The sequence below is a fragment of the Chiroxiphia lanceolata genome, chromosome 6, assembly GCF_009829145.1.
Source record: "Chiroxiphia lanceolata isolate bChiLan1 chromosome 6, bChiLan1.pri, whole genome shotgun sequence".
In the NCBI taxonomy this organism is placed as follows: Eukaryota; Metazoa; Chordata; class Aves; order Passeriformes; family Pipridae; genus Chiroxiphia; species Chiroxiphia lanceolata.
Window position 1 is genome coordinate 55321741 of NC_045642.1, and position 16326 is coordinate 55338066.

At 35.8% G+C, this 16326-nt stretch overlaps 1 protein-coding gene across 6 annotated transcripts in view; it reads right to left on the reverse strand.

The window, feature by feature from the left end:
* Positions 1–16326, reverse strand: part of PPP1R13B (protein phosphatase 1 regulatory subunit 13B) — a 70871-nt gene that overhangs the window by 26126 nt on the left and 28419 nt on the right. For all 6 annotated transcript variants that reach the window (XM_032691185.1, XM_032691186.1, XM_032691184.1 and 3 more), the window contains exons 3-4: positions 11343–11462; positions 9780–9847 (exon numbers count right to left, since the gene is read on the reverse strand). In XM_032691185.1, coding sequence (XP_032547076.1) covers positions 9780–9847; positions 11343–11462 — 188 coding nt within the window. The remainder of the gene's footprint in view (positions 1–9779; positions 9848–11342; positions 11463–16326) is intronic.

Here is a 16326-nt window from a genome sequence, read left to right on the forward strand (position 1 = left end):
TAAAATATTATTTTATTGTGCAAATAAACACACTAACAGTTTCTAGGAATAAACACACTTCAGCTGTATCATAGTTTGCTGAAAATTTTCACATTATCTACAGCTGATAAAATCTTAACATCTCTCAATCTACACTATCTTGTTAAAAGTTCCTCCAACTTGCTGATGCTTGTAAGTCACTCTATAATAAAATGTTTTAAGCCTATTCAGCATAAGCCAGAGACTCCAGATTTCCTATCTTCCTATATTGCTTTCTTAGAGATCTCAAAAATGAGGCTGTCCTCTATTTTGTCCAGAATGGCTAAAAAAGGCAGAATTTAACAAAAATTGAAAACAACGTTAAAATAAATCTTCAAAATGGATTTAAGTATATATTGAACATCTGCTACATCTGAAATAGACTGCTTATAAATTATTTCTAGGAAAGTAGTATCTGAAACTTGTTTATTTAAAGCACTACTTTCTTCCTTGTCCTTGCAGCCACTTTTAAACAGCCACAGAAATGTTTACATTAACTGTAGTGTTGGCTAAAATATCCAGTAGCTGATTTGAATTAAAATATTAACCTCATACTCCTAAGAAAAGTAAATTATCTTAAAAGAGATTACGCATTCTTGTAGAAATCTCAGTTGTGAACAAAATCTTCTTACAACAAAAATCTTTTTACAACACCAATCCTTGTACTCAAAATGATTTTGAGTAATGGACAAGTTACAATATATGTTGAAAATACACTATCAGTACCTTTAGAAATAGTCTTGGAACTATATTTTTCTGTGTCTTCTGATAGGATTGCTAAGGATGGTTAAGATGCATTTATCATTAGTCTGAGTAACATTTTTAGCACCAATTTTGTGTTTATTCTTCCCTTAAGTAATTGTTTCAATATGAAGTTTTTCTGTGGTGATGTCCATATATTCATATGAGAACAGTATGATAAAACATTGCTAAAACACAAAAGCACAGAAAATAAGTATCCTGTAATTGAAAGATACGTTGTGACCTTAGTGTAGGACTCACACTTCCCACAAAGCTGAAGTGTCAAAAGCCAAAATGCCACGGTCAACTTTTAAGTAATGAGCTTTTGATAACCTCTTAAAACATAAGAAAAATAGCAAATGCACGTAACAAAATCTGATTAACTAAGAATTCAAGTCAGAGATACGGCGCTACAAAACCCAAGCTGGTCGGCATTCCAGTGATGTGACAACCAAACCTATGATCATTTAAACTAAAGTGCAAAAGCTTCACAGAATTTGAATAACACGTCCACTAAAGTGTAAAGATAACAAATTTTGAGAAGTAATTAATTACCTGTTTGTTATTTTCCCATGTAATTGTAAGAAAGCACATCTTTATTTCGCAGCACTGCCCATCAGCTGCAAACATTTGCGTTGCTTCGACATGCTCCAACTCCATCTTTTCGTTACTGTCTACACTAATTGTTTAACTCTTTGTTGTGAACAAGCCAAAAAAAAAAAAACCCTGTATGCATCTTAAGAGTTCCTGCATGGCTTTTTGGCTCAGTGCAATCAACAGAAGGTAGGATGCCTTTTAATCTTATTCCATATGAAATAAAGGTTTCCCCAAACTCTTTATCAATATGAAAAGCTGTCCCTCTGCGTTCATCCACAAACAGCTAACGGAAAAGGCTAGTGGATTTTGCCAGCAGTAAAAGACCTAATCACGGTAAGATCAAGCCAGCTGTCAACTATAATCAGCTTGATTCACTGCACTTTTCATATTCAATGGAAAATGTTGAGCAATACACAGTTCTTTCACAGTTATCAGGTTAAACTGAAAGTATAAGAATATAGAAAATTTAGCTTTAAAAGCACATGAATTATTTGTTCCATTGTATTTCTGTAGTGTTAGCAACGCTGTTGCCAAAACTGCATACCGAAAAGACCAGGAAAATCACTAATTTTTCTATGTAATTTTACTGTTTAAAGTGACAGCAAACCATATCATCTGAAACTTAAAGAGTTTCTTCGTTAACAGAGACTGCCTAAGATAAAAGGCAAACTGTACAGTCAGAAGAGATACCAGTCTTATGCAAATAACCTTTCCAGTGTTTGCTATATGCTTTTTCCTACATAATACGGCTTCTCTTAAATCTTGCATGCAACAAGATGAATACGTGAGCCAGCAATAAAGCTAAAGCATGTGTGCAATGGCATAAATCAAAAAGCTGCAAGCCAGAGAAGACTGGAACAAGCCAAAACCTAGACCTAAGGATTTTAAAATATTAAACATTACAGAAAACACTAAGCTCCATTAACAACTTCTGTATCTAAAAATCAGGATACTGTAGGAGATAAAAACCCCCAAAACATAAAAAGCTGTAATTTACCTTGTCCAACTCACGAATGACATGCAAGTTCACCCTCTCTTCCTTCTTTCAAGAAAGTAACTCAAGCATGATTCAGTGCACTTACACAAGAGATCCAGCCAAATGGGTCTCCATAAGGACACTGAAGAACTCTATGTCCAAGCACAATACAGTGACTATTCCAGCTGCATAAAGAACAGGCTTATTTTTAGCAAGCAAGAAAAGGTATGAGCTGCAGAGTAAGATCATCCACTAGGAATAAGAGAAGAAAAACAAGTTCAACTCCCTTGTTCCTAAATTAGCCGGAGGGACTTTCATTTTTCTCTGCTTTGATCTGAGGAAGACTGCAGGGGGGAACAAACCTAACAACAATTAGATCTGGAGGCAGCTGTAGAGACAATAGAGAAATAGAAAGGTTCACTTCCCTGGGAAAAACATGCAGGTGGGAAATAGGTATGCCTGGTGTCCAGAGGCGAGATGGACAGGAAACTAAATGAACAAGTCAGTGAACACGGAAAGCAGTGCCAGAGAAAGGAGGCCACGGCAGCACTGCATAAGAAACATCACAGAGACTGTGGAAAAGATGAGAGAAAACACTGATCTGCAGATGACACAGCTACATAAAAGACACAACTCTAAAGGTGGACTGAAAATTAATAGTTGGCCTTGTAAGTACCAGAAGAATCTCCTGCTCAGAACTGAAAGCTGCTCAGAGACGGAGGGACAGTCTAAACTCTCAAGCTTTCACATTCCAGCTCTTACAGCTCTGCACTGATACAGTGATTTTCATAACCCATCTCCTGTAAAGACCAACAGAAATAAAGGAAAGGACAAATCCCATCTTCCTTACAATAACTTATTAAAATATTTGGCTTAACTAAAAAATGATACTAAAGTGACTGCAAAAGGATATAGCTGTGCAAAAGGCACTGAGGTTTACAGTGCTCATGTAAGGACTGCAATGCTTCATGAAAAATAACAAATTAAGTCTTTAAGTAACGTTTACTTTATGAGCTAATGTGTATAATGTTATGTGTCAGGGTGAAACACTCGTTTATTCTAAACTGTTCTAACTTTATGTAAGGGCCAAGCAACTCAGGATCTCTATGTGCAGTGACAACTGGAGGCAATTCTCCATATGCTTCATTTAGTTGGAAATCTAGGGAAAATGGTGAATTGTATTGCTTCATGTTCACAATAAAACCATATGAAAATAAATACCATAGTTAGAGGTTAAACAAACAAACACACACGACTTCTCATCCTCCTCCTTCCATGGATATCTGCAACTAAGTATTGCTGTAAAACTGTAAAGCCATGACTGAGGAAAAGTAAAGTCAGATCTGTAAAAATCACAGAATATGCAGAGTTGGAAGGGACTCAGAACAATCATCAAGTCCAGCTCCTGATCCTGTGCATCCCCAGGAGTCACACCACAGGAACTAAAGGTGTAGATGAGTAAATGGTGCAGTTTAGGTCTTTCCTCCTCCACAAAATGGGAAGCCATCTGTTGGTTATTATGGACTAGATGACCACGTATTTAGTACCTGTAACTTGAACAGAACTCTCATGGATGCCCACAAGAGCAGCAGAACTACAAAACCTGTATACTATGAGTGTATATAAGCCAATAAGTGTACAGTATACAAGTCTGTATATTGTATCTCTCATATCCATGGTCATCTAGATAGATATATGGTATCTAGAGTGACAGAGATTAAAAATTAGGTAAATACATGGGGAAAACATGGAGGAAAACAGTCCTTTCACAACATACCAAGGGGGTTCCAAGAATGTTTCTTGGTCCTGATTATTCAAACAACCCTTACACTCCTCAAAGCAAATTAAGTCAGATGTTAAGAGTGAATATTAGTCAAAAACTAATGCTACCATAAATAAAATTGTAACAGGAAAATAATCACAGAGCAAGTGTGATGGAACTTATGAAGTTATTCTCATAAAATTTAAGCACATAGTAACGTTGTCCATTATGGACTGAAATATATTTGAGATTGCACAGGACATGTCAAAACACTTTTCACAATATTCCAAATCCAAGAATGATGTGATTCTGCCTAAAAAGTTTAAAAAGAGGCCTCAGAGTGAGGTATGAAGTCAGAAGCATTTGAATTCCCTACAATTTCACAGAAGTTCTTTCTATGGGATCACACAATTATTAGTCTTGTAGAGAGGCTTTCATACATAACTATCCTTTACTGAGGTGTGAAGAGACTGGGATTTCTAGTCCAGCAAGGATTCTAAACCTATTTGTATACATTAAAATTAGCTTTAGACTAATTTTTTTTTTTTTTTTTACTTCCTAATTTAATTTTTTTCCCTTAAATCCTTTAGTTGGATTAGTTTTTCTATTTTTCTGAAGAGTAAAATACTGCCAGCTGTCTGGAAAATGCTTCAGACAGACAAAGAACTGTATCAGTCTGCAGAGAAACCAAACTATTAAGGTGACCTCAGAATTGAACTAGGAATGTGATAGTGCAGAAGGCTGCTGTAGAGGCAGAAAGGCTCCTCTCTCTGACAGGTAAGCATAATTTCAGGAATGGATGTCTTAGATGAGGGGACACCTTTGACAGTAAAAGTGGCAAATAAAATAATTTTTTGTCTTTTAACAAGAGCGACAGAGAAAGTTGCAGCAGCAAATTAAGGAAACTTGGATCTGATTTAATTATGCTTTTATTAGGAGGTCAAAATGTTCCAGGAAGCCTACATGAACATTTCTTCAGAAACAAAATATTTTTCTGCAAACTGTTGAAATTCCTTGTGCCTAAATTGTTTTATTTTTTTTTTAATGGAATTATGTGCTTATACTTTGCTATGAGTCCTCAGAATCTAGACTTCAAGAGTGACATAGTTATTTATTCATTTTGAACAAATTTGATTAAAACCTGTCTTATGTGAATGGCAGCCTCTTCCAGGCACATTGTTAAATGTTACAAACAGAAAGTACTTAATACTTACAAGCTTATATTAAATTGAATTTGCAGCTCAGCTTTGAAGAACAACTTCTATCCAGACTAAGCTCTTTATCCTTCAATATTTTAAATGAGAAACTTCAAGCAAGTACATATTATGTACTTCTCATCTCTTGAGGTTACTACCTCTGTTAAAAATGTAATTTGTTTGCCTTTTCCCCCACAATTAGATTTTTTTATATCTTCACCTGACAGGTTAAGGAAACCTATTATTATTTTGCATGTGCAAGTATACTTGTAAATGGCCTCCCCACCCCTAACAAAATGTACATTAGATGTTTAATGTCTTTTTATCTGGTTACACTTGTATGGATCAAATGATTAAAACTAATGAACAATAGACAATTCTATGCCAGGGTTTTGTACCACGTATAAATCTATTTAAAATCTAAGCCTAGAATTTGACAAGCCATACAACAGGCACTCAAAATCAGTGTAGCTTTACTACTGTCATGATGGAATGGAATACAGAGGCTGCACGAGATGGTATTCACTCTCCATCAGCAACCATTCACTATCCTAAATTAAATCAGTACTATGAAAAACTGCTTTGCATGTACATATATGTAGAAGTTTTAGCCCATCTGTTAATGGAATTTTTCTAAGAATTCCCCCGGTATCTGAGTCTCCTGATGCCAAAAACAGTTGGACTACGTGTTGTAAAGTTTTTACAAAAAGCCTGATTTGAGACACTTCAACAGAAATAGTGAAGATCAGTTCTGTTATCTAATCAGCACAAAATTTTAATTCTCAACTTCATCTACTGGTCACAGCTTCAAGATTAAGAAAATTTGCAGGACCATGTGTCTACAGTTTGGGATGATGGTGAAGTTTTCTTCCTGTACACGAGTTTTTTACACTAATATTAACACAAATTTCATAGTGAGAGATGAAGGGAGGTTCCATTTTGTACTTCTTGGCAAGGGCTTCAGTCAACTTCCATTAAGAAAAAAGTTTATTGATATCAGTCTTTCTAAATTGAGGGAGCAATGTTAATATTAGAAACAGCAATAATAACTTTAGAAGAAAATGGTACAGGAGACCACAAACTGACATTTTATACTCCCCAAGTAAGTTACCAAGTATAAAATTTAATTTAAACCAAACAACTACAGCAAACAAATATTTCTTCATATACAGACTGTTTTCATGACACTAATCTACTTTTATTCAGTCCAATACATGTGACTTCAACAGTGTCCCTGTACCCCATCCTTTTTCCCCCCCTGAGCTACATCTGCTTTCCTGTTTTCTCATCTCTAATACATTTCTGGTTATCTGATTACCTTTTCATCTGCACAAATGTCATCACCGGGTCAGTGCTCTTTCTGGGACTTCCCTTAAGCACATCTGATCCACTTCTCCTGTCGATGGCCAGTGGCTGCACCAGGATGGGGCTCCCCAGTCCCTCTCCTGTCTGCCACTGACCCCCAGTGGTTACACCTATATTTGCTCTGCCTCGCTGTTCTGAAACTGCTGCTGCTTCTATGGAATGAAGTTTGGATCATGATAGGACATCTGGAAGCAAACAAGACCCAGCACTGCATGACCACTGTTTCATGGCCACTGATTACAGAATCAAAGAATAATTTAGGTAGAAGGGAGCCTCTGTAAGTCTCCCGGTTCAATAAGCCCTGATTGGAGCAGTTCAGACTGCTCAGGACTTTATTCAGCTAGGCAGAGATTCCACAGACTCCAGCCTGTCTTTTCCAATATCTGTTACTCTCAATGAGAAAACACTTCCCCCCGTATTTATTTAGAATTTCCCTTGTTACAGCTTGTGTTCAGATCCAACTGACTCAGTCACACAAGCAAAAGAAAGGAAGAGAAGGAAGAGGCAGCTGTTCTCAGAGAAGAGAAACCTTCCTACTGACCAATCTCCCTGGTAAAAGGAAATGTTTAGTTATGTAAGTCTTATCTTCACATATCTACACCTTTGTATAGCGGCAGAAAGAGCTCAGATCCTGATTACACCATAATTCCATTTCTAAGAAGTGGTAAACAAAAAGCCTACCCCAAAAGGTTACCTCAGGAATAAGAGAATTTGTCAATTTACAAAATCCCACATAGTTTTTCCCTTTAGATTTTGTTATGCAGAATGCAAAGCTCTCAGATGAACACTTCTTACAACAACATGTTTCACCATTGGAAGCAACTTAGGCTATTCTATTTTTAACTTGGAAGATAATCTAATAAAATTTCAGCATTTACATAATGTGATTTTAAGCTAACCACTATTTAAATAATTGCTGATCAAGCACATATAGTTTCAAGGAACAAAAAAATCCTACTGTATATGACAAAATGCCAATTAATAGAGTCATCCAATTTTAATTCCAAATAGATTGCCCATCATTTTTTCCAAGACTACTGATTCAATCAAAGCAAATATTCATCTTAAAGTTTTCTACGCATGTTACACTTGCAGCTCTAACCAGATATTAAGTAAAAATCAACTATTTCATGATTAAAGCATAATAAAAATATACCTGAATGCAGAGTATTTGATAAGATTTGAGCTGTCTTCAATGTTCCATTGGTTTGTGTTGATTTTAGTGCTAGTCTAACATTCAGCATGCCAGTAACAATGAATAAGCCTAATGCATTACGTAAGTGTAAGCTGATTAAATCCTTGATCCTGAAGCCACCTCTTTTTCCCCCTCCCCCTCTGATTTAAAACTTAGCACAATTAAAAATCTTAGTTTTAAACACTTCCAAAATATAATTTGTACCATTTCAGGCACAAAACCCAGCACAATTTTACATTATTATAATACCTTCAGGTTTTTGTCTTTCTTGTATTTTAATAATTTCCTAAACCTGGTAAAAGTCCTTTTAAAAGTGATCGGTTCCCTAACAAATTTTAATTTTGTGGTCAACTGTTTGGGATTAAAAAAAAATAAAATTTATTGAATGGCATGAAGATAGCAGTGTTATTCAAGTTACTAGGTCTAAGCTTTACCCATAAAAGTTCACAGCAAATTGAACTAAACACAAAGCCATGCTACTATAACTTAGTGCTGCCAAGAAGGGAGATCGTAAGGCATTCTGCACATGCTAGTCCTAATTTCCAAATATATTATGTCTCTAATGTAGTATTCATGCTACAATCTACATGGAGGAATAGATCAGGGGAGGTCATGAAAGAGTTATGTCCCCCCAGCACTTTACAGCACTATGATCTCACTACATTGTCAATATGACAATGGAAGCAGGATAAACGGATCCCTGCAGCAGAGGGTATCAGCCAGTGCTCTCTACAGAAAAGGAACGTAGAAAGCAATACATGATTAACTGCTTTGAATAGGGAAAAAAATTCCTTCCACTGGGCCCACATGCCATACACAAAACAAGCTGCAAAGACCTGCAAACTGACTAAACAACTTTGTTGCTACATGAGCCCGTCTGTGAATTTTAGATGTTAATTATCAGGCAATGCACAGAATTGTTGAATCTGCACAGTTATTTTTAACATTTTAATTATCTTTTTTATTTAAGACCTCTCAGCTTGAAAAACCTGATTTGTTTGCTTTTGCACTTTTTAAGCAGTGTTTTCCCTGAGAAACAGCCATATGCACATTTGAAAATTGACAGTGTTTCATAGAGACAATATAACTATTAATTGGTAACCTTAAGTGCTTTTATCGAAATTTAAAAATGTTTAAAAACAGCAAAATATAGCTACAGTGCTTCGGTAAAGGCAGCAGAATGGCCCTGAGCAAACCAGAGCAGATTAAGATCTGCAGAGTCTTCATTAGTACTGAGGATGAGACAAGAGAGGAGAGAGTAAGGGGAGTTTGAGCTCAGGAGTGTAAGGTTTTTAAGTCATGGTAATTTTGAAAGAGATTTACTATGTTTTATTTGTAAAAGAGACAGTGTTCAAACCAGGATTCACAGGTTGCCTATGCTACGTAATATGTGTTTTAAATCAGAAACCTAGTTATATTTTAGCTAAAAAAACAGGTGTAGAAATGAGCCAAGTTCATAAAAAACAGTACAAAGAGACGGCTCTGAGGGGTAAGCAAGCTCTTCTACAAGCATCTGAAAACATCCCAATCCCTAGATACATTCTCATGTTTTATTAGGCAATGCCATGAAGAGACCAGTGAGAAAAATCAAACAAGAAAAGATGTCTGGAGAGGCAATACTAGCATGAAAAAACAACATAGTTGTTTTTTTTCTTCAAACAGAATAAATAAAACAGATTAGAACATTCAGCAATTAATAAGATTCTGGAGCTTCTCACATCACATACATGAATTTCTTTCCAGACAGAAAATTTAGAGTAGTTGATGAAAAAGACATTGTCCCATTCCATTTATAACAAAAACAAACAATCAAAACAGAACAAGATATTTTTTCACCAGTTCCCACCATAACATCTTGAAAAGCAGTAATTTTTAAAGCATTAAGTATTTGAGTGGCATTGATCCAAACCTTTAGGACTTATTACATACCCCATTCTCTGTACGTTTCTCCACAGGTATATTGATGCCATTTCTTTGATTTTGGGCTTGACGGCCACCTAAAAGTAAAGTATCATTCTTAGTGCAAAGTTCAGTTTTCAACATAAATGGGTTTTACTCTTGAATCTGTTCTTGAATGTACAACCAGTTCTGTTCAAGAATTTACATAAAACTTTTACCTGTGAATTTTTATTCTGCCAGTTCCAACTCTTTCCTATCAGGTTATCAGCAGAAATAAAGCATTTACTTCACAGACTTCCTCAATTAAAAGTGCAGATATGCAGCTCTACCTTTCTGACTTCTACTTAGGCAATATGTCATGAAGAGCAGTGTAGTGAGCGTGACTACTCAAATTTCATATTTTGCGTCCACATGAAGTCGTAGCTTCAATTTAATACATTAACATTATAAATATATATAGTGGAGGAAGCTTTTCTAATTTCTAAAGTTATAAACAACTGTAATCTACAAATTGATCCATAGGTCAGTGACAAATGAATGAGCCATGCATGCATGGGTCACAAGCAACATTTTCTTTTTACATGAAACTCCGCGGCTTCAGGTGTATTTTAAATTTCTTAACATACTTTATATTTGCATTGCCCAAAGGATGACAGAGAATTTTATGAAGTACCTAATTAACACAAAATTCCTCATACGTTTTTGGGCTTGCTACTTCTGAATTCAAAACAAGCAGGAACAACTTAAAAATAAGAGAAGAAACCTCAGCTGAAAGCAATAAGGAGTCAGTCAAGACTTGAAATCCTGTTGTTAGAAGTAGTCAGATTAGTTGAATGAGTAAGGATAATCTGAGCATGCAAACACACATCTCACTGAGACACCTTTCCTGTCCTTCAGACAGTCTGACAGCTATTAAGTACATAGGGCCCAGCCTCAGAACTCTTCTCACAAATTAAGTGCAGTCCTCACTAGTAAGTTTAGAAAACTAAAGCCCTTCTATTTTTTTATTCCGGTCTTTTTAAGAAAGCCTGTTTAATAGGGCACTGTTTACTATAAACACTTGTCCTGTAGAACCAAGCAGAGCAGTGATTTTTCAAGAGCAAATTATCACCACTATTAAATATACCTGCATGAAGTACTGAAAAGTAAAGGCACTGAAACCTCTGCCAATGATGCCTGTAAAGAGGACTTGAGTTTCTAAGGGAGCCAAAGGACTTTACAAGTCTCTCTCTGGTGCAACTGAAAGAACGTGAGGTCAAAAAGAATAATTCCAACCTCTAAAAATGTAGGGACTTTCTTTCAATAGGAAAAAACTGCCTCAAGTCTCTATATCCACCAAAATTTTTGAATCAAAATTAGGATCAGAAGAGAAACTGATCTTACTATTACTTAGCAGACTGGTAGAAACTATTCTAGAGAAAGAAAGAGAATAAGAATAAATGTGCCACTGAGGAAGGTTCAAAATGGCTTTGGTACAAGGAAGTTGTATTACATGCAATTATTGAAGCTCACTGAAAGAACTGATAACCAAAGTCACTTCAGAAATCTATGGAATATGTTTTGGTAACAACACTACAGGATGACTGTACTTACTCTGTTCATTGTTTTCAGCTGGTGACTCCTCATGACGAAGAAAAAATTTCACCTCTTCCCTGCGGGGACCCCACTTCTGTAGGTGGTCATACATCATGTGATCGAAGGGTATGGGACGTTCTAAGAGCACAGGACCAAAACAAAACTTGTTAAAACTCCTTTAAATTAAGCAAAATTATACAAAACTCTTATTAAGGATCAGAATATCCTTTTGAGTAGCAATTGAATCGATCCAATGTATTTTGTCTTATGCAAAGTCAAAGAAACAGGTAGCAACAGACAGCAGTTGCAGGGTACTAAAAGCTGGCTTGTTACTGTGACACAGCTCAGTGTTCCACAGCAGTTCATAAACAGTTTGCAACACCAGACAAAAAAAAAAAAAAATCAGTGTTTAGTAACCCTAATTTAGAAAATAGCAACTCTGCTCCCCATCACCACCAGATGGGTATTTTGTTCTATTATTAAAGTGATTCATTCAGTTTGAACCGCTGGGTTTCCACTCAGCCTAAAAGCCTTATCATTATATTCACATTTCGTCTCCAAAGAACTTGAGCAGGTGCTCCCACTCCAGTACACTATGCTAGACACTAACTTCCACTATATCTGGAATTACTGGCAACTCAGTGAACAAATAAAGACTAAATTCCATGCAGCAGTCAGTATCTCTGTTTTTCCCTAAAGAAACAGAAAACAGTGTAGTTAATTCTTCCAAACTAATAAAATATATTAAGATGCTGCATGTAATATAATCAGTATTTCAAAATGAAAATACATTTAAAAAGTGAAGTTTTTCACTGCTTCCATAATTATGCTTGCATTTATTATCAAATGTTTTTAAGGTAAGAAAATCTCCGTTTTAAGATCTAATATTAAGCACGGTATTAAAATACATCTTCTAAACAGAGTAAAATTATATAGAAGATATTTAATTAGCTTTCCTACATGCAGCACCATGTCAAACCAATACCACTAAAGAAAATCGTACTTCAATGGAAACCAAAGCTGAATTTTGCATTCTTCATTGTTAAAAGCAAAATGCTCTTGGCTGCCAAAACCCAAACCACAGCATCTCCTACCAGGAAAAGCACCACTAACAACAGGTTATCCATTTCATACTTTACCCATTTGACATGAGAAGACAAAATGATTCGAAGATATAAGAGAAATCTTGGGGAAAGCTTGGGAAAACCATAAATATACCTTTATATAACAAAATTCACCAAAAGTTATATGCATTGTGAACTACATAGATGTATAGATGTCTTGATACTCTTGGGATACTTAATTATACTACAGAACACTACATTTTTATCACTTGTTTCACGGTGCACTTAACACAATGAAGGGTTTTGTCAAAATATGTTGTCTCAAACATGTATGTGATAAACACAATTTAGCCACGGTTAGATCTAGCAGCTTTCAATGGGGAAGGGTCATTTAAACCACAAGCTAATTATATTCATCAGCTGACTGGTTACTTATCTTCAAAAAACCCCTGCAAAACAAACAAACAATCACAACACCTGGATTTAAGAAAAAAATCAATTATTTTCTTAACTTCAGCTCGCTCCTCACTCAAGTGGAGTTCAAGAAACATTGTCAATAATGTTTAAGCACACAAGAATAAGGTCAGTGGCTTATTACAACTCAGTTCTTAGGGAGGAATTTTAAAAACACGATTTTCAGGTTTTTCAACTCCTAAAGTAAAGTAAGATTTCAAGTGCTTTGAAGCATATCCACTAAAATTGCAGTATGAGTCTTTTAAAGATCACAGAGTGTAAAAATATTTAAGTGGTTTACTTCAGAGACTTTAGGACACAGAAGATATGAAGCTTTAGGAATTTCTCCCAAATAGAAAAATTGCTAGGTAAACCCAGGTAGAACTGAAGCTTGGTTAGAAAGTACTAAGAAACTGGATGTCTGAACAGGGCTGGGCTAATTCTGGAATGGTGAGGAGTGGCTGCAGCCTCACTCCTGGTTAAGCTGGTCTCCCATTAAAAGTAATGGGAGTTTGTCAAACGAACTCCTAGGAGTTAGTCAAACTAAGAGGTTTCATTTACATAATGTACCTCAAATAATTAAGGCTAATATTTTTCAGACATGGAAATGGAAAGAAATGGCATTTTCTACTACTTGTGCAGTTCTTTTACAAAAGCAATTTGGGATACGTTGCCCTAAATTAGGCAGAAAACAGGTTTAAGTAATAACAGCATCATCAGCATCACTGAAGCAGATGAAAGATAAAGAAGCACTAACCATTCTGTGCAACTTGGCTACAGGACAGATTCAGAAAAGAAAAAGGACGAAGAAATGGACATTAACACTTGAGACAAGGCATAGTGAGAATCTACGTCTCCATTCCTTTCCTCAGTTTAAATCCTTTAAATCTATTAAAACTGCAAGAAGAAAGCATGGTCTTATATTTGCTGTATAATAGTACAAAGAGATATTTTCTGGAAATCTCTGTTCTTTAAGAACCAAAATCAAAACAAAACAAAGAGAAATGTTACAGTTAAACTTTTCTCAGTTGTTAGAGCTTCAGACATATTTCACAGAATATGCTGAGTTGGAAGGGACCCGCAAGGATCACCAAGTCCAATCCTTAGCACTGTATATTTGTCACTAATTGTTTTCACAGTACTACTTCAAACTTTTTTTTTTAGTTAAGTAGAAAAGCATGAAGAAAAGGTGGAATAGGAAAACTAGTGTAGAGAATAATAAACAGGTTGGGTCCCTATACTTTAACATTTAGAGAATATTTGTTTTAATGATTAAGTGGAAAACCATGGTGTATGCATATACCCATACTTATTTGCAAAAACTGCCTCAGATTTTAAGTTGGATCAAAATTCTAAAATATTTTTGAGAACTGAGCTAGACTCCTTTCCTTTTAAGTAAAAGTTTTGAGGATGGGCTTGTTTTAAGTACTCTGAAATGAAACACCCTGTAAGACAAACACAGATACTGCAGCAGCGTTTCAGAAAAGAGTTGCAAAATCCTTCTGCTGGAACTACATATCCACAACTTAAACTTTCAGGCTTCAGAATTGCTTTTTATCCTGACTAGAAGTATCCTGCTAAATGTGTAATAAACACATTCATGCCTGCTCTACATGAAACCAGAATACACAGTAATGGATTATCTCCACAGTGGGGGAGTTCACTGTGAGATCTGGAACGAGTCTTTTTCCCCCAAGTTTGCAGAAGCACACTTGTAGTAAGCAACTATTTCTTTCACACCCACTTGCCTCTAAGTTACCACTGCACTGAGGAATACCAATTATGACCAAATACTGAAGGGCATTCCAGATGTAAATGAAGTGAATTACTGGGTGGATTTAAAGGTTGAAATCCATTTTCTCTTGGCATATACTACAAGTTCCTGGTATCACACCTGTCTTTCCACCTCCTTACCAACTGCTATGCTATTTGCAATAGCTGGGGAATGAGGAAGAATATTCTGTGTTTTTTTCTGCTGTTACAATATGAGAAATCTATGTAAAAAGAGGAAGCTTCAAACTGACAAAGCACAAGGTGGTACAAAGTATACTGATGTATCAGGCACGAATGCTATTGACTTTTTCAGCTATTACTCATCTCAGGAAACTAGAGAGGGAACAGGAATGAAATACCAAAATCAAATGTGAATAAGCCAAATGCTTAGGTCATGCAGCTCTGAGAAGAATCAGCTTCTTAACTTTAATGCAAAGAATATCTAAACTACTTTACAACTCATGGGAAGCTCTTCAACCATTTCTTTGTCACACAAAAACAAACAGATAAAAGCTACAATAATAAATAAACAAGTATGTTTTCCAACAGCTAGGTTATTGTAATCTTCCTCTGAACTCTAGAAATCTTACATAATTTTTGGAACCAAACTTGCATAGATTTTAATACCATTTTAATACCATTTTTCTGGAAAAACAGTCTCTCTCATCCTTTAAAAATAAAAATGAAGTGTTTCTCATTTATCTGTACATACACATCCAGAACAGGAAGATTACTGGAAGAGACAGTATTTTGTCAGATCAATACAGTTTGGAAAATGGACAAGCTTTTGGGCAGACAGACTGTTATTTGTACTGATAATAAAACTACAGTCCACAAGCCCTGATGCTTTGAATTTGAATAGACATGCTTTATTCAGTTGGGCTACCTAAAAGAAGCTGTAACTACCTGAAAAGAAGGAGGAGTTAAGCACATTCACAAGAGCACAGGTAGAGAGCTCTCTCTTACCGAGAGGGTTGTGATTTGTCATCGGTGCCACATGGAGAGACTGCCAGGAAAACAGACCACTTACGGTGTGTGACTAAATCTAATGTGTTTATTCAGCCCATGATTTGCTGTATTAACTTTTGTTTTGAATTTTACTTTCCAAAATGTCCTCTGAAAGAACACTTGTAGAGCTCCCTTGAGGATAAGGGCTGAGGGGTCAGACCTGTGTAATAGAAGAGAGAACATATACTCTTCCACTGACAGAACCTGCAGCAGTTTCATTGCAAATTGCTTCACACTTCCAACTCAGAACCATAGTTTAAAGTTTTTTATTGTTGCAACTGTTTCATGTAACTGTTTAGACCCCTATTTCCTACATGAGACCTTTGTTCCAAGCAAAATTATTTTTAAAAACTTCAGCAGAAAGAGTTCAGTTTAGCTCTCAAGAGCAGAAGGAAAAGTTATCATATTTACATTCTGTTAAAAAAAAAAAACAAAACCCAAAACTGTTTCAATGAGAAATTTATGTACCCCAGACTTTGGGTCAAGAAACTGAGGTGACAGATTTTATAACAGTATCCTACATTTAAGAACAACAAAATAAATGCTTGTGTCAAAATTCCTGTCAGAGAACCTTAAAACCCATGTGCAGGGTGCAGGACACCTTTTTTTGCTGACAGTACAGGCCTGTTTGAAAGATCCAGAAAGAGATGCAAGTGTTCAATTCTCTCTTTCATTCTCTCTAGTCTTTTCTGTTCCACACTTTC